Here is a 19,590-nt window from a genome sequence, read left to right as displayed (position 1 = left end):
TTAAAGTGACAGAAGAATATCATGTTTTTGTCTCTTAAATTGTTTAAATAATAACTTCACTTAGACCACATTTGCATATTCATCAGTGACAGTTTAAACCTTTCTCAAAGCTTTTTCAGATTCTTACTTTAACTCCATGTTGTGGCTTTATATATATATATATTGTAAAAATATAAAAACAATTATATTATATATATATAATATAAAAATGTGATTAAGCATCATACAGATTTAATGGCACACATTCCGAGTTGATTGACTCTGATATGGAACATTGATTTACTCCAAAACCCACCAGACTGTGACTGACTGCAGGAGCTATAAAACCTGTTTCCATTTGCATTCAATCATAATATTCGCCTGCGGCTGCCTCCAAATTGGCTGCATTATTATGCTTTAGGAACATTTAACCTCCACGAATACAATCATTCTAAAAGCACCAAACAAAAGCAGAAATTACTCCTCCTGTAGAAGGAAGTCAGCGGTGATTTTCAGTGGTCGCTCCCTCCACCCTTCCGTTTTCTGCAGCTTCACAAAAGCCTCCATTGACATTGGGTCTGTAATGATTGCTGCACTGAAGCATGAAACAAAGAAATAGCGTCGGCCCAGTGGAGGAAGGGAGGAGAGCCGCTCAAACAGTCAGTCGATCTTTTTGTGAGTGTGTCGAGATAAAACACAGCGAGGCAGATTCTTGAAATAGGCTCTACGGGAGTGAGGGTGAGGGCGGGGGGGTAAATGTTAAGAGATCACAGTCGAATGCATTTTATGACAAAAAAATTGTGAGGAAAGGGAGAAAAGAGGAGAGTGGCTGTGGGGGCTCATGAAATTTCAGATGGAAGATTATCAATCACTTTAAAAAAGTCTCTTAGGGGTGATTAATCTGACTAATGGTGCTAACAGGACTGAGAGGAGGTTCTGAAAAAAAAAAAAAAAAAACAGACCAAAAATGTTTAAATAAAGAACTCGAACTTTTATGCAACCCAAAGATTTGATGATAATATTTTCAACAGATTCAGGTTAACATGCACAGGAATTTTTTATTTATTTATTTCCTTAAATCTTTCAAAGAAACCACAGACACCTGTGCCTGCAGATTATCTACAGCTCATGTCTTTATTAGTGATGTGAATACAGTAGTTATTTAGTCATGTTAAAGTGCCTACATCAAGTACTACAAGGGACATTTCATCCCCACAAAAATCAGGAATGTACAGGTGTTTACTCAGTCTTAGTACAGTAGCAAATACATTACTTGGTTCAAGCAAAAATGCTTAATGATAAACAACCGCAGAGTTCTTTTAAAACATAAAATTATGCTTACAGAAAGCACATACCCATCATAATTTTGCATATTATAGTTAAACTCCATTTCATGTTATATGGTACAGACAATCATATGTCTCTAAATTTAAAGCTGCCCCGTCAACATGATTCGGTAATGTGCTTTTTGTCGGCAGCAGCCGGACTGCCAGAGAGCCTTGATGACATTCAGTTAATGAATCACAGCGACACTGCATGGTTTGCACTAAAGTCAAAGTTAAATCAATTTCCGTGAAAATATTTGCGACTGTAACCTAATTCTTCTTTGGTTCACAAACACATATTTACATCAGAGTTTTTTCAAACAAAGGATAATATATACTACTCACAAGAAAAGCCTCTCTATATAAATTCAATAATCTGTCACACAGTAGACTGAATGTTTGATTTACATACAGAATTTGTTCGTTGTGATTCTAGGACATATTTGGCACGGAGGCAATGAATCACAATCTACACAAAAGTCACTGCAGTCGGTTGCAGCAACTGCTATGACGTCCCAACTGGCTCGATAAACACAACACAGATCACAATTGTTACATGTTTTACATTTCTGTTACATATGCTTTTGTCTACGTTGTGAAGATTTCTTATAATTGTATTTACTATGTCTGAAAATATGTTGGAATATAGTATTTTTAACACAGATAACACATTGAGGGACATTCTTTGTGGCTGCTTTACAAGCATAGGGGGAGGCAATTTTTTTTAACGTAAGCACTTTCTGAATTGATAGGCTTTACAGTATTTCTCAGTATAATTCACTTGCTACACATATCCACATCTGGATGCTAATGAATTGAACTTTTCTCAGCATTTCCATTCTAGAAAAACTGGTAGTATACAGTATATCAGATGTTAAAAGAGGTCCTTTTATCATGGCGTTTGTGCATGTTTTTTGTAATTTTATTATTTCATTGGTCATCATTTAAAAAAAAAAAAAAAGTCTAATTTTTGTTTTGAACACAAAAAAATATATTTTTTTTCCAAGGTCCATATTCGAAAACTCTCCACGCCTTATTTGGGGCCGGCAAAGTATATGCTTTAAAATATATATGACCTGTGAGAAAAAATGCAATAATAAGAAAAAAGAAAATAATCTATCAGGGGGGAAACAATGTCGCAGGACTGTATGTGATTATTCTGTGTGAAACAGCGCCCCCTACAGTTACAATAGAAGCTAATGCTTGTCTAAGATTGCAAAAAACAGGGTAATATTTTTAGCTCTCAGTAATGGTTTCTGATGAAAACGCACAAGCGCTGATTGCTATGAACCTCCAGCACTGAACCAGTATCTTCAACAACACCATCATTGAGGGGTACTCACTAATTTTATCAGCAGAAAATGGTTAAGTGTTGCTTTTCTATCTGCCTGCAATAGCGAGCTGTGCTGTCATGCCAATACTAACCTTTACATGAACAAGAAGAACAGAGAGAAATTCTGTTTTTAACACCTGTCCCCCTCTATAGCAATACGTCTGCAAATAATACCTTTACTAGAATCCTTAGTTATGAAAACTTACGATGTTCCTTGCTTATGTAAAATTAAGTTGATAAATCCATCAAAATGTTGTTCCCTAGAAACCCAGAGAAAATACTAGATGTGCAGAGTTTTTAGCTGTTCAAACGATTATAACCAGACTTTTACCATTGATGCTGCTCTAAAAAAGAGTGAGAGTTGCTTCCAAATCTTTAAAACATCATCTTTTGTGTACTTGCACTCCTTTTAATGGATTCCTTTCTTTCTGTTAGGATTGTAAATCTTGTCTTGGATTTCTTGTCAATGATTTTCTTACCAAAAATTACAATAAAAGATTAAATCTCCAGATTTTTATTCTTTTTTATTTTTGTCTTAACTTCATGTCTTAAAACCATTAAATGTGCTAGGTGTGTTACTGAATGCTCTTTTTCTAACAATATTTCATTTTCTTTGTAAACAGATTATTTCTACATGAAAATGACCCCATTTCAATTTATTCACCTTGTTGTGGTTTATTCCCACTTTGCATAATAGACGTAAATTCCACTGTGCTTTGTTTTGTTGGGGGTTTTTTTGTCAGATGTTTTCTATACATACATCGACGCAGCTAAAGACAAAACCGACAGAAACACACGGGGTACATTATTGTTAATTGTGCATTGCCATAAAATACTGGAAGGCGAAAAATGTTACTGTGTTGAAAAGACAAAGGGTAAAGCAAAGCTCAGCACTCGTTAATGTCGGAGAATACAATCTGCTGTGGACTCTCACAGTTCATGGCCCAGTCGCTCAATCTCCTCCACCAGGAAGTCGATGTCTGACCTGGTGGCTGCAGGGTTCGAGATGACCATGCGGAAGAAGTTGACTTTCTCTCCCTGTGGTTGGTAACCCACCATAGTGGTGCCCGCCTCCATCATCATGGCCTTGATCTTGGGAGCCACCTGTTGCAGATATTATAGATGTTGTGCAGTTAGAAAACTGCTCTGCAGTGCCTTCTGGAGGACTTTAAAACTCAAAACAAGTTCCCTATAGTAAATATTGTAGAAACAAGTTATTTTGTTTTGAAGCGTCATGGAGCAGAAATGTGCTGCACAAAGATCAGAAGTATTGTAATGCAAATGCATTACAAGTTTTTCTGGTCATATTGTGCTGAAACAGTTGAAAATCATATTTTCTTTTCTTCCTGCTTCAAAGTAACACTCCTCTTTGTGATGTCCTGTCACATGAAACAAAAGAAATACGCTAAAATCTTTGACTGTAATGTGATTAAATGTCAAAGGTACAAGACTGTGAATTCTTTTGCATGGCACTGTAAACCATTATGCCTGTTTTTTCCCCCCCTATGCCACGTGTGTGTCTTTATGGATGAGCCACATGTGAGGAGAGAAGTTTGAAAAGAGACTTAATTTGCAGATTAATGAGTCATTACCTTGTGCAGTCTCTCGCGCTTCTCTTTCCCATCAGGCATGCCACGGAGGCTCGGAGGAATGTACCAGAAGCAGACATTAGTGTGCTGCGGCTGATAAGAGAAAACAACAGTTGGAACGGGCGCAGCTTGTTACTGTGTCAGCAAAGTAAAATGATCTAATCAGTGCTGCAACCGCGGTAAATTATGAATATTGCCTCATTATTTTGCAGGCTGATAAAGCTCTTGTGGAAAGAGCCGCATGAAAACCGTTTAGATCTTACCTCTGACTTGAACACCATCTCAAATCCCTCTCTGTTCTTTATTTTGTCGTAGAGGTACATCGACAGATCCAAGCACTTGTCTATGTGCTGCTCAAATCCTACTGTTCCCTATTTTGTGGATAAAAGAAAATGAAATTACAGTCAGTTCTTTAATATGTTAGAGTCTCGCAGTGAGCTAAATCAGATAATTGCTCACCTTAGCCTTCCACATGAGCCAAAACTTAAAGATATCAACATGGCGTCCGCACTGAATGGCCTTATCCCCTGTGTCATATGTGACATCGTACTGCTTGTCTGGCTGGAACAGGTAGCCCGCACACATAGAGTTGCAGCCTTGTAAAAGTCCCTGCAGTGGGAACAATGAGGATGAGGGATAAACAGGAGGAAAGAGTGCTGTGTTCAACTTCACTGATCATAGTATCTTCACCGATGGAAGAGCGGATGACACAGGCTTACCCTCTCTCTGACCAGAATGGCAGAGCACTGCAGCGGCACTCCCATCATCTTGTGAGGGTTCCAGGTGACTGAGTTTGCCCTGCACAGACATGGAAGCAGTAAACACATCCCTGTGAGGTGATTGAGTTTGTCAAGTTTGCAAAGACAAACAGCAAGCTAAAAACATAGACAGATGTAAGTGACCAATGGTATACTTGTTAAATGAAGAGGAAGAAGCTCAGTGTTGGGAATCATAAGGGGTGTTTCCAGATTGAATCCTGATTTTGATCTATGCATGAGAAGATATTTGGGGTTTCCTCAGTTTAGTAGAATATTCATCATACTAAGAAACAACAACAACAACAAAAAAAAAAACAAAAACATTGCTTTATGTACTTTTTAAATATTTCTTGATGCAATGAACTAGTGACATGTCATGGGTATACTAGGCAGATTTTCCAGTCCTATGCGAGAGCCCATGAGTGGTCAAGTAATTATCAGCAGAATAAATAAAAAAATAGCATCACTTTTCAACATATCTGATATTATAGTAATATAAAAAATAAAATAGTAAAGGCAGGAGAATCTCACTTTGGATACAATAAAGAATGGACATAGGTCTAGCTGCTATAAAATCTAAATAAATGTTTCCCAAATGATAGTAATATCACTTCTCTTGCTCAACTCAGCATTATAAAAGCTTGTGAGCTTGCAGGGAGACTCCACCTATTTTCTGAATTATTTAGTCAATGGTGGTTTAACCACTAGGTGGCAATCATCAAATGTTTATGTCCATGATGGTCAGGTCATTTCTATGGATGGAAAAAGAGACAATAAGCTTTTTTTTACATAGTGGCACAATGTAAATACTGCACCTTTTCTATTGCGTTGTTCAAGGAATATACAAAACAGCAGCATACTATAAAGAATGAACAAATTGTGCTTTATTTCTTTATGTTTAGACTTATATAAAATGTTTTAGAAACACCAGCATGCATGGCACACAAAAAAATTAAAACAGCTTTATAACAGTTCAGTTTTTTGCTTGTTTGTTGTTGTTTTTTTTAGGACTGCAAACACAATCCTTTTTTTTTTTTTGCACTAAACATGCCGTTCCCTCAACAGGATGTTTTACCTTTCTACTCCATTCAGCTTGTGTCTGTGTTTCCTGGACATCAGCAAGCCTCCTCCCCATGCACCCTGCACAGCAACAACATGCTGTAGTGTAATAACACTGGAAACACTGATACAAGTTGTACAACGGATGACAAACATGTAGTCTTTAATTAGTTAAAAGGTAGAAATTACATATTCTCTTACATCTACATGAAGCCATATGTTGTACTTCTCACAGATGTCTGCGATCTCATTGATGGGGTCAAAGGCTCCGTAGACAGTGGTGCCAGCAGTGGCGTTCACAAACATTGGAACGTACCCCTGAAAAGCAGAAGAAAACAAAGGACTCGGTCTAACAGGATTTTTTGCTCCATGTGATTATTAATATCAAAGAGATGGGCAGAGAAGAAAATTCTCTGTTAAAGCATCACTCTTTTGGTACTTTACTTTCATTTCTTCTACAGAAATTACTTATTGCAGAGAAATTTTAAGGCTGCAGCATCATAATGTGATGTGACAGCAGCAGTGGTCGCATTAAAGTGGCACACAAAGCTGAAGCTCATGTGAGTGTCTCTGATTACAGGAAGTACTGGACAGAGGGGAAAAAGCTGATTGGTGAGGTGTTGTCAGAGGTCTGTTTTTACCTTTTGCTTGACCTCGATTACTTTTGCCTCCAGATCAGCAGGAATGACTCTCCCTCTGTAAATAAAACCGGCATCAGTATTCCATATATTAAAATTTTTTTCCAAACTATACTGAACACAAAACAAACCTCTCATCTGTCTTTAATAGGATAAGGTTCTCTGTTCCAAAGCCCAGAGCTGCACTTGCTTTCTTGATTGAATAGTGGCTCTGCAGGAACAAAAACACCATCAAATGAATGGATCCAGCTTATTGTAAGCTTAAGTTAGCATGTTTAAATTGCTGAGATGATCAGAGAGAAGTGCTGAACTAACATGCTCAGAAGTGAAGAGCACCAGTCGGGGTGCAGCTGCCATGCCTTTGGTCTTGACTTCAGGGAAGGACTTGTATCTGGCAATCATCACGCTGTACATGTTGGAGATAGCACCGCCTACCAAGTCCAAAAGAATGCAAATTTTCAGTTATTTACTATGAACCAAAACAAAATAGCTATATACATGGGTACACTGACAAATGTTGTAATAACAAGCAGCACATAGGACTGAATTTTGCATTGTTTTATCAAGATTTGTGTTCTTTTTAAGCTCTTTGGTTGTCCTTTTACCTGGAGAAAATATTCCGTCTCCCTCTCCGTTTGGCCAGCCAATTATCTCTCTCATCTTCTTGAGCGTCAGCTGCTCCATTAGCACAAAAACAGGGGCGATCTCATAAGTGAACCTAAAGCAGACACATTTACTTGTGATAAAAAACCAAAAAAACAACAAAAAACCAACCCAGAGTTTTCCTGCATGCCACACAGCTCTGTTTTAGATTTTAAATGGACACTGACTTCCAGAGGTCACAGGATCAGTGCTGAGTTTCTGAATGAAGCTTTCCTGAAATGCTCTTGGCTGAGGCCACTTTCTGAGGAAACTGGAATTGAAATGGCGCTCCAGCTGTAAAATTGCAAATGAGAAAGCTCTGCAGAAGATAGCGAGGGGACCTGAGAAGTTTAAGTTGTCGCTATCATTTATCAGGACCTGTTTCAGATCTGCTGCTCGGAAAACCATTAGAGACTCTGAACACCTTCTATATGAACATTTTAGGGTTGAAATGATCAATCAGATTAATTGTGATGAACTGATTATTGAAATAATTGTCAAATATTTTAGTAATCAATTAATCGATAGACTGAGAAAAGGTAATTTGCTGAAAATATAACATATTCAGAGGAATAATTAGGTCAAAAGTGTAATATATATATGTTTGGCAATTAAAGTAAAAAAAACAACAATAAAAACTGCACTATGAAAAACAGGACCTTGAGACTTTTACTTTAACATTAACCCAAGGTTTCTGTCTCCAGACAGACTGCAGAACAGCTATTAAACTAATTTTGCTTTTTTTTTTCTTTACAGCATTTTGAGTTTTTACCTCTCATTTCTCCCCCAAACACGGTTGAATAAACCAAAACATATATACTTATGCTGTTGTATGCTGTTATAATGCAAATAGATTGACTTAATTTGATAATAAACAATGCAACTGACAAAAAGCTGTTTTTATCCAAGTTAAATAAACTCAACTAAATGTTGCAAATGACAATAATTAATTGCATCTATATTCTGAGTATTCTAACACACTTACCATCTGATGAATAGAAGCCATTTTATTGCTGCGTTCTCTCTTTAAAATGCACCATTTGGTTAAAATTGTGCAGAACTGATAACAATAACGGGGTGCTTTGTTCTCCGAAGACTTCAATAAATTTCTTTTATCTCCTCAGAACACATGGGGCTTGTTCAAACGGGCCACGCATTGTGAAGCCTCTCTGCGACACAGTCAATTTGGAATTACAGTACTGGCAGACTAATCCATCTTTTCCAGACCAGTGATACTCTAATTACATAAGTGTACCGTCCGTTCATGCAAAGCAAGTAAAATGAATCTGAGGAAGATTACATTACGTCTGCAGCGTGGCTCAGCATCTTCAGCAGAGGCAAATGTGCAGACCAAAAGCAAACAAGTCACAGACGTCATGCGTTAATTTCGCTGCACTCATTCCTGCAGACAGGCCACAGTTACTCTGATTATGAAAGAGCAGAATGTGATCGTCAGTCTGTTAGCGTCAGTCGATATTTATCTGGGATAATTAGAAGTGATGGCGTAATTAGTAAAGGTAAATTGGAGCGTAAGAAACCTCATGAAGGTTAGAAGGGATGTTGCCACTGAGAAAAGATAATACAGTTTTTAAGGTTTGATAGAGATTTCTAATATTTATCTCAGCTTATCAAGAATAAAAGCAGAGAGTATCCTGCAATATCATCATAATGTTTGAAAATTTTCCCATTTTGTCACATTAAAACTACACTTTTCAATGTATTTTGCTGGACTTTTATGCAAGGACTTATTGTTTAACAAGAACATAGGATGACTTTCAGAGTTGTAAGCTAAAGCTTTACAACTTGAGACTAAAGAATAACGCCGCAGTCTGATTTAATGCCAGTCATATGACTTTTTTCCTACGTTTTAGCATCTGTAAAACTGGATGTAGGTGTTTATTTCAAGCAGAGAAATTGCATTATACCAAGGTTACTGAAATGCAGTGCCTTAAAAAATTAAATATCTTTTCTGCATCTTGTCACATTGCAACCAATTCATAAATATCTCTCATAGAAACTTCATGTAATAGAGAAGTTTATGGTTGTATAAAGGAAAGAAAATGTTTTGGGGTTTCCAAGATTTCTTGCTGATACAAATCTGTAATATGCGATTTGCATTTGTATTTAGCCCACTTTACTCTGATACTCCTAAATAAATCCCAGTGCAACCAACTATGTTTACAAATCATGTAATTAGTTTGGCTATGTTTTACATAATGCCAGTAAAAACACACCGGTTTTGTTGAGTTCTGTTGACAAAATCACAACTTTGGTCTTCATGGAAGATTTCCAAAAGTATAGACTTTGTTGAAAGATGGAAGACTTTTCACAAACCATGTAGTGGATAAAGCAAACATGTCAAGAAGTTCTGGTGATAATTAAACTGCACTGTCTGTCTCACCAGCAAAACATGATGTATGGATGAAAAATGCAGCACATTACTGTGAACACACCACTCACAATGTAAAATACAGTGTTGTGGGAAGTTCTGAAAATCATTCTTAGTACTCTTAGTTGCACAACTCTCCTACAATTCACCTTTTTTAAGTGGAAAAAAAGTGTAATTTCTGGCTTTACTATGATAAGCTGATAAAGATTTGGTGTCTTGTTTTACAGAATGTTAATTACTACATAAGAAAATCCATCTTTTCTACCTCACAACCATTAATCTATCATTATTTATGGTCTATAACTAATCTTTAATCAAGAGTAAGGAGCTGATTAACTAAAGATCTTTTATTGTTTAAGACAAAAGCAGATTGTTATATCTTAAGTATCTCTTTTTGTGTCAGCCATGTGTTTTGTGTAGAAACAGTCTGCTTTTTTGTCTAAAGTCACCTACTGAATAAAAGACCCAATGGATGAGAATAATTTCTGCAGAACTACTTTAGTATTTTCTTTCTTTTTTTTTTTTTTATTTTTTTATTTTATGGGCGAAGTATAAAGCTTTTAATTCTGACTTCCGTCTCAAGTCCTTTGTTTCAGTTTTACACTGCACAGTAGTTGATAGTTTGATTTAGCGATCGGGGTGCTAAAGTTGTAAAGGGTGAACAATAAAGGCATAAATCTCTGGTTTATGGTATTGATCTCAGGCTGTAGGAACTCTGGGAACCCTGAGCTGGCATTATCTCCACAGTCACACACCGGGCTGTCTCTGTTTATGAGGTACACTGCTGCAAAATACATCCAACCATGATGACCACCTGCGTAGCCAAATGAAGGATTCTGTGATTGACAGTCGCACAAAACAAAGGATGGGACGTAGTTAGTATGAAAATGATTTGTTGCAGGACAGAACCTCCCACAGAGATCCGGGGATGCTGCTCACACTGTGTACTCACGCCTCAGAGTGAGCTGAGGTTGTTTCTTTCCATTTTGTTATGTCACAGGAGCTGGCATAACATGAAACAAAGACACCATGTAAACTGTGAACACTAATCAATATGCAATTTAGTTTGCCTGCAGGGTTGAATTATGCACCCACCTCCTATAAGCACAGGCCAGTATCGACAACAGTGCAGGGGCGTAGCTGCACTAATGTCCTCGTTTGTGTTCTTTTATCTCCTTGCTTGACTGACAGTCCATTAGGGGGTTCTGGGGTTTTCTTCAGCCGGAGACAGTAATTACTGTCCGTCAATTCAACTATTCCTCCAGCTGATAATGTCCCCTCTTCATGGACCATTGGAAAGCAAATGGGAACAAATACAGTGTGATTTATCCCAACTGTACTCACATATTAGTGTTGGCTGTGGAGGTGAGCCACTCTCCTGCCAAGCCCACAATGTCTAATCCGGTGGACAGTTGGTTAAAGAACCTGGGGTGGCCTGCGGGTGATAAAGAGGCACCTGTGAATTAATGCAAGCTATCGACCTGGCTGCAGTTCTCTGGGCTCCTACCTGTTCTGACTCCATATTTCAGAGTGTCCCTGCAGTCCACCAGGATCTGCTCCAGAGACTCGGGCTGGTCGGAGAGCTCCAGGTTGAAGCCCTCCATTCCCTCCAGCAGCTGGTGAGGATGGTGGAAGTCAAGGACCTTGGTGGATCTGTCAAAGGTCTTCCTGATGTAGCTGGTGAGGATTTCCACGACCTCCAACAGGAACTGCAAGGTCGTCTCCTCTCCATTCTTTGATGGTAGCAGATCTGCAAAATGGGAAAGGTTTCAATTCAGTCCACAACAAATATCATCATCTATGTGGAAATACCTAATCAGTTCAATACACAGACAAATTCAGATTCCGCCATATACATTACACCATCCGGTAAAAGTTTATCTAGCTAAGGATCTTCAGCTACTTGCATCCCCAAATTTCTGCTGAATTTGTGTCTTTTAGTTGAAAAGCAGGGCTGCGTAGTTGGTAGAGCTGTTGCCTTGCAGCAAGAAGGTCCTGGGTTCAATTCTTAGCCCGGGGTCTTTCTGCATGGACTTTGCATGTTCTCCCTGTGGATGCGTGGGTTCTCTCCGGGTACTCTGGCTTCCTCCCACAGTCCAAAAACATGACTGTCAGGTTAATTGGTCTCTCTAAAAATTCTCTCTAGGTGTGTGTGCGCATGGTTGTTTGCCCTGCCTGTCTCTGTGTTGCCTTGGCCTGTCCAGGGTGTACTCCACCTCTTGCCCGGAACGTTAGCTGGAGATAGGCACCAGCAACCCTCCCAACCACTTTACGGACAAGGGTGTTAGAAAATGGATGGATAGTTGAAAAGCTAGTAAACCGTGCATGGCTTCTTTAAGAACATTTACCCCAGTCTTTACCTGTTTAAAAGGACTAACTTTATTAAACTACATCCATCTTCCTATCCAACTCACCCCACTCATGAAGAAATCAGTCCCTGCAGGATGATACTGCCACCACCACCACCACCACCATGTTGATAGTACTCTCGAGGTGACATTCATTGTTAGCTTGTGCTATGACTATAATTCAGTTATGCAACAAAAAGTTACATTTTTGTATGAGCGCCTTCTTCCATGCGTTTGTTGTGTCCTATTTATGTCTTGCAGCAAACAGGATTTCTCTCAACAAATGTTGCTTCTTGCCACTTTTATAGAAAGGTTGGATTTGTCTTGTCCATGATTAAATATTTTCCTGTCGACAGATTTTTCCAGAACATTTTTGACTCATTATGTGAAGTCTGAAGGCTAAACTTGATTTATTAATTAGTATCGGAATAAAAAAAAATTTTTTATTAAAATGCATGCCACACTTTTTAGTTTTTTGTTATTGCATTTTTACAATCCAAGGATTTTCCATACCTCAGCAAAGGTCCGCAGCTATGAATTGAGAGCTTTATTTACAATAATTGATCTCAATCAAATAGCAGCAACATCACTCTGGACGCTCAAATTTACTCTGTATTTATTTTTACTTTGCTAAGAATCATCTCAACTTCAGTTATAACATTTACTGAGGAATTGCCTTTAACACTAATTTCATTAAGTGAGCATTTTTTATTTATTTTGGTATTTCATCCCAAAACCACTTCTCCGCCAACTGCAACAAGTCTTAAAGTTGGAATTTATTTCAAAATCCCATCGTTTCCCGAAGCCTACCTCTGGCGTACAGGTTGGAGAAGTCTGTCTCTGTCCGCCTGAAACGCGCGTCTCCTCCGGCGTTATCGCAGGCCATGAGGTTCTGGGCCGTGCGCTCCTTCAGGGAGCTCACAATCCTGCTCCTCTCCTCCAGACTGTTGTTCTTCTGCAGAAATCCTAAACGATTACAAGAAGGAGACGGGTCCAGAGGATGACCACACTGCCCAAACATGTTCGTAAAAACAAATAAACATAAAACGATGAAGAAGAAGGGAAAAAAAAGCTCAATGGTAAATGTTTTCTTTTTTAATTATCTAATCCCCCCTGCTCCCTCGGGGGATGCACCGTATCGTCTCGGTCTGTTTTTTATGAGTGAAGGGAGCCATCCGTTCCCTATTTATAGGCTGGAGGTGGGGAAGAGGGGGGTTGGGGGGAAGGGGGGGAGGGGGGGCTGGAAGGTGAAGCCGGCAATGACATCAGCGCCAAACTCCAGCCAAGCAAAAACAAATCGCTGTCATGTACAGGCTGTAAATCCCCATTAAAGCGTGAGATTTTTCACAGCGGTGGGCATGAAAGAGCTCAAGAGCCGATGTGAGAAAAAAACGACAGGAGCGCCTTCCAGCAGGCCGCGCTGATAAAGGAGCCTTATCGGGATAACAACAGAAATTTCAAAGGCCGGCATCATTTTTACCTAAGATATTATTGTTTTTTTGTTTTGTTTGTTTGTTTGTTTGTTTTTTTGCTTCTTTCGTTTTGTTGTGGTTAAACCAGCTACAATAATTAAATACTCGTAATGAAAAGCAGCAGAAAGCGGAACATAGCAGAAAGCTGCGCTGCGCACTGATGCGTGATATTCAACATTATGGTGGATGTCAGCTTGTCCTTGGTTGGCCGGAGTCAGACTGAAAATAGACTCTCAAAGTGGAAATGGGAAAATCCATCCCAGATAATTTCCCTCTTTCATTTGTTCCCGCACAGGAGGAGAGGGACATGATAACCTCTGATGACGCTTTTCCAGCCGGTTGATTTTAAAGTTTTGAGAGAGAGAGAGAGAGAAAGAAAGAAAAATGCACATATATGGATATATATGATATTTTTTTTGCATTCTTTACATTTTTAAATAGAAATTTTAGTCCTGCAGACAACAGTGCACTGATATCATGAAGGATGTAAAGCGTGATGTCAAACACAGCCTTGTTGTCTACTTACACTCTAAAACATTTTCTGTTGATTTAACTGTAAATTAGTGCATTCACAACAACTCTTTACTATGGAAGCAATATGCAGCTGTGAAGTTGGAGAGATTTTCACAGTAAAACTAATCATTGTTTTTATTTGATTTGATTGGAGTTTTTTATATGAGCTAATAATAATAATTATATATATATATATATATATATATATATATATATATATATATATATATATATATATATATATATATATATATATATATATATATATATATATATATATCTGTAATAATGCACTGAGCTGCACAACATGATTTGCAGCAATCATTTTTAGTAGTTTATTTCTATAAATATGTTCCACAGAACTGAGGCTTTGTGCTGAAATAGTTTAACATTAACTCAACAGTAAGGTTAAAATGCAGAGGTTACAGGGTGATTATTTGCATCTGCATTGCAATCACTTCTTGAACTGTAAACCTTTTTTTTGTGTCATTTTTAACAGTAAATTGTTGTATTTACAATTAGGGTTAAAATAATAAACTTGAGTGTTCCTGCAGGGAAAGTGGTTTTTAAGAGTAAATCCAACAGTTATATAGTGCACAATAATTTAAAAATAATGACCAAAATAGAAAATGGGCAGCATTACACACTGATATAAGACAGGCTTAAGAGGAAAATTTTGATTGATTGTAATTTTTTTAATTTTTTACCAGAGTCAATGATTTTTCTGTAATTAATACATAGGTACAGCCAGAACATGACTTACCATAAACTTCTGGAGCACTGAAAAAATTATGTTGTATTTTAGATAGCAGTAAGAGTGTAATTTATTGTTATTGGATTTGTGCTGTCGTTTGACAGCAGCACTGATGGCTCCCTGCAAAACTTAAAATACAAGAGCTGCAGTGAAATTCAGACTTTATTGCTGTTATTTTAACAACAAACAATTTACAGTGTAATATTCAGAAATAAATATACCAGTGAAGTGCGGTAAGGGGAGACATGAGGCAGAGCTTCACCTGTCATCATGGAAAAATAATAATGATAAAATCATTTACATTGCTATTTTCCCCCTGTGGTTTGTACTATAAAGTACCTATTTTTCATTTAACTTAACCAATTCTGATTATTTTTTCTTCAAAATCGCTGAATTTTTGCATTTTCCCATTTAAATGCTCGGAAGCGAAGCTGGTGAGGCAGCAGCGAGCTGAGCCTCACCTGGGATTGATCAACCTCTCGTTAACTTCCTGTCTGTACGTCGCCAATAAAATGGCAAAAAAAATATTTAATGTATGAACTGATTTTCCATAATTTAGCTTATGTGTATAATGCACAGTGTTTATTTTTGTCATCAACTGTGTGTGTAACGTGTTTCGTGTGCTGAGGAGCGAACAGAAACGGCAGAGAACAGATTCGAGGTGAGTCAGGCAGTTCTCTTGCCTCATCGCAGGGGGCGCTCATGATTCCAAACATTGTGACTTCACAATTGCAGAGTAAGTGACAGTAACAACTAGCTAGCCATACAGTAAAGTCAAGTGCAGCGATATATTTATAGTTTTCTCCTCTTACCACAGCAATTAATGGTCGCAAAATAAACATTAAGCCTAAAACCACACCACTGCAACAGACTGAATGTTCTGCTCTTTATGTAGGAAATATTTGACTGGGATTTTTTTGTTGCTTTGTTATCAGTTGCTATGGTAACGAGTTTGCGCGTAGCTGCGTTGATACAGAGAACGAGAAAGAAGTGGTTTTGAGTTGTACTTTAAAGGTTTTTCCCTTTGCTGTGGAGCACAGCACGAAATTAATAATATCTACATGTCCAAGTTTGACTGAGTTAACGGAAATATTCTACGGCGACAGCGCGGCTATGAATGGTATGTAAAAGAATAGTCTTTTTGCCCTCCGGCGTTGTCCACATGCGCGAAATTTCCTTATGTAAACAATAATATTCAAGGGGGGGGGGGCATATTTGTAAATCTGATCTGATTACGACAAAGTCAGTGCCTCACCAGCTATGAACTTCACCGCACGTCACTGAAATATACATAGGTTATATAAGCTTACCACAGATCTTCATGCCTAGTTTTCTTGTGCATCCATGAGCTACCCCACACCACGCATCATAACCTAAACGAAAAACAAACAAAAACAAAACAAAGACTATTGTAATATTGCTTATGGAGACATGCATGAGAGACAGTGATGCAGCATATATATATATATATATATGCTGATAGATAGGCTATAGTGGATTTATCTGGATTTGCCTGCATGGTTAACCGTGCGTCACCCATTCATCATCCACGGGCCTTCCACATTAATTAGACATTTAAGTTCGCTGTAGCCTGCTGGTCTAATAGAGTGAAAAGATGCTGGTTAATAAAAGGCGAACGGTACGTCTGCAGACATCAGCCGGCTGGTTGGTGACAGATAGAGAATTACTGCGTTATCAAGGGCCTCCAGCCTCAGAGGGGATGGGGCACCTTGGAGGGGAGGCAAAAGCGAAATTCTCAGTAGCATGCGATTTCAGGGAGAAGAGGAAAGGGGATGGCGGAGAGGGGAGATATTGGGGGGAGTGGGGGGAGGAGGTGGTGTTCATTCCAATTCCAGCATCCCAATTTAACCCTTGCCTTGGACCATTAGATAGATCATTGCCCCCACTGCTCAGCGCACTTGAAGAGATTTTTCTCAAGCTGGAGGCTTATCAGGAAGGAGACAGCCTAAATGAGCAGATGTGCAAATGGACACAGGATTCAGAGCATTAAAACTATTTAGGCTGCAGAAATACGGAAAGAAAACAGAGAAATCACGGGCCTAATAAGGTATAATTATAGCTTTTAATCAGACATATTAACTGACAGCAAAAAAAAAACCCCAATAATAAATAAATAAATGAATAAAAATGCTAATAATAAAGAAGAAGAAAATCAAATTTTTTTTTTAAATTCATACAACAGATCAAATTCTTTTTTCATATCTATCAAATAATTCAAGAAATAAGCTTATTGCTCCCGATATTCAATATTTAATTATTATTTTGGAAAGGCTCCAAGCGAGAGATAGGGGAAAGCCGGGCCGGCGCGGCTGAGTGGTCGCTCTCTGTTCCTGCTAGAATGAAGACAACAATGATCATGAGAACCATTAGAGTCCATTTAATATCACTGAATTAGCGAGCACTTCAGGGCCAATTCTCAATTGTTCCATGCGGGCACTCAATGCAATATAGCCTATATATAATTTTAAAAACATGTAATCACTGTAGGGCATGTTTATCTGTCAGTCAGCAGGAACAGAGGTGGGTTCGCATGTTGTCAACCCCCCCCCCCCCCGCCCCCCCACTCGTCCTCCACCCCCTCCTCCCCAATAGCCCCCCATCGATGCAGATGATTAATGGCGATGGCAGCAAAGTAAATAGCACAAGTGAAAATAGCATTTTATCGGTGATGGACCTACTTGAGCCCGGCGGCCGTAAATTTGTCGAGTTGGGATCCGCTCCGGCGCCGGAGGAAGAGGAGGAGGGTGCTGACGCCGCCATCACTCCCAGAGACCCTGAGCCAGAGTCAAGAAAGCCTGGTCACTTTTCTTTCTTTATTTCTTTCGTTTCTTCTCCTCCTCCCTCCCCCTAGAAAAAAAAAAAGAAAGAAGAAAAAAAATCACTTTAGGCAATCAGAGAGAAGGTGAAGTGCAGGTGAAAATCCCAAAGGAATCTTTAACCCCTAACAACAACAACAACTAAAAAGAGATAATCAGTCTAGACAAGGACTCTGTCTGTCTTACAAGTTTAGGTTGAAATCTGCAAGATGTAATAAAATATCTGCACATCAGAAGCCTTAATTTTACAATATAATAATAGCTAATTATAATCATTTTTGGCTTAATGCTCAGTTAGAGATTCTCATAACCCTCAAATGTTTAATATCCTAAAAAAACACAAAGCCAAAAATTAAATAAAAAAAGAACGGAAGAAATAAATAAAAAAAAGCTTGTAAAAACTTTATCTTGATTTTATTCTCTTCATAAATGAATAGTGCGATCAGCATCTTTATCAACGATCTGTTTTTGCTCCTGAATGACAAATGTCAGGGTCAAGGTGATTTCATGTAACATTTTTATTCTTTCAGAGAGAAGTAACTTGTTTAGAATGAAAAAGAGACGTCCAAATTAAACACAAGCTGTCTGAAAAAGAAGCGGTTATCAGCTATTTAAAAAACACCTGTTAGAGCAGCTCAGGTATAAATGAGCTTCTTCAGTTTACGACGTCTAGACGGACAAATGCGCACATTCACTTACCGAGCTGAAGAGCGTCCAGGTGAACAGGTTTAGTCCACCTCCACCCACACCCAAAAAAAAAAATAAAAATTGAAAATTTTTTGGGAAGTGTATATTTATTACCAGAAGAAATCCTGAATGGGAGCTCCCTCTCCACCGACACGAGGAAGAGGAGAAAACCTGTGCTCCAGTCTTCCCATAGATCCCAGTCAAGGTCACCCCGCTTACCGGTGAAGATGCAGCTTTGATTTGCTCTTATTTTAAAGAAGGAAAAAGCATCTGCTTGTGTGTGTGAACCCCTGCGCACCGGAGAGTCACAGCGTGGAGCTCCAGCAGCACCTCCAGCTCCCCCGGTGCAGCAGCAGCAGCAGCAGCAGCTGTCTGCAGACTGTCTGCGCGTTTGGCTCCAAATGGCGCCGCTTTCGGCCCCCAAAGTGCGACTTTCCCCGAAGTAGTTATTGTTTTCTATCCAGGTCTGGTTGTGATCCTGGTCACGGACATGATGCTTGGTGTTATGAACAACACACTACGTGAGGTGGGATCTGGATTGGAGAAAGAAGGAGGGAGGAGAAAGGAGGAGATTTGGTTTTGTTCTAGGGGGAAAGGGCGGGGGGCGACATGAGAGAAAGCGCCCAAATACGGCTTTAATTAGGGCCATTTAATTTAAAGGAAGCACTCTGATAAGATGAGGGATTTTTTTTAGCGTTGCTAAAATGGTTTAGCAACGCTAAAACCATTTTAGACACAGTCACACATCTTATTATTTTTGCCCCGTCACATTTGATTGCCCCTCTTTATGTGCAGACCGGCAGGTGTTGATGTAACCTGCGACACATCCAAAGTGCAGGACACAATCTGTCCACAAGGTGGCAGCGAGAACCCAGAGATGATTCCTACAGGAGCACAAGTGGGCCACTACAAAAAAAAAAAAAAAAAACATTTCACGGATCTAATTATACACAGAGGCATTAAACTGGAACGAGGCGCCGGGCATGCGTGACGGCAGAGACACGAGTGGACACACAACCGACCGCACGCAAAGATCACACAGCCGCAGTTTAGCGAAGATTTGTTGGCTCTGTTGGTGATGGATGGACGGAGCGGAAGGCGATTTAGAAAGGTCGATTCACATGTTGAGCAGCAGGCTGTGGTTAAAAACCGGAGTGGATGGTTTAGTTTTCAGCACTGGACAGCTCCACGAAAACCCTGTCTGGGAACCAGACCGGAGCTCTGGTTCCCTGTGTCAGAGCTAATTCAGCTGACAATGAGTTTAGAT

General features: G+C 39.0%; 1 protein-coding gene across 3 annotated transcripts; it reads right to left on the bottom strand.

Moving 5' to 3' along the window:
- Positions 1 to 1,017: 1,017 nt before the first annotated feature.
- Positions 1,018 to 18,854, bottom strand: LOC122839666 (glutamate decarboxylase 1-like). 3 transcript variants are annotated; one of them, XM_044131473.1, is made up of 17 exons: positions 18,336 to 18,854; positions 17,499 to 17,667; positions 16,110 to 16,172; positions 12,871 to 13,026; positions 11,220 to 11,462; positions 11,057 to 11,147; positions 7,287 to 7,399; positions 6,997 to 7,112; positions 6,813 to 6,892; positions 6,685 to 6,739; positions 6,245 to 6,361; positions 6,060 to 6,124; positions 4,946 to 5,024; positions 4,686 to 4,835; positions 4,490 to 4,597; positions 4,230 to 4,319; positions 1,018 to 3,741 (listed from the first exon to the last, which is right to left on the bottom strand). In XM_044131473.1, the coding sequence occupies exons 2-17, from the start codon at positions 17,578 to 17,580 to the stop codon at positions 3,568 to 3,570; spliced, it is 1,782 nt and encodes a 593-aa protein (XP_043987408.1). In that variant the 5' UTR covers positions 17,581 to 17,667; positions 18,336 to 18,854; the 3' UTR covers positions 1,018 to 3,567. The 3 variants fall into 3 exon arrangements, with proteins under 3 accessions (XP_043987408.1, XP_043987409.1, XP_043987411.1); XM_044131474.1 differs by having other exon boundaries at positions 18,438 to 18,854; XM_044131476.1 differs by having other exon boundaries at positions 17,499 to 17,594; positions 18,438 to 18,854.
- Positions 18,855 to 19,590: the final 736 nt, after the last annotated feature.

The sequence above is a fragment of the Gambusia affinis genome, linkage group LG11, assembly GCF_019740435.1.
Source record: "Gambusia affinis linkage group LG11, SWU_Gaff_1.0, whole genome shotgun sequence".
Lineage (NCBI taxonomy): Eukaryota > Metazoa > Chordata > Actinopteri > Cyprinodontiformes > Poeciliidae > Gambusia > Gambusia affinis.
This window is presented reverse-complemented; position numbering and strand designations above follow the sequence as displayed.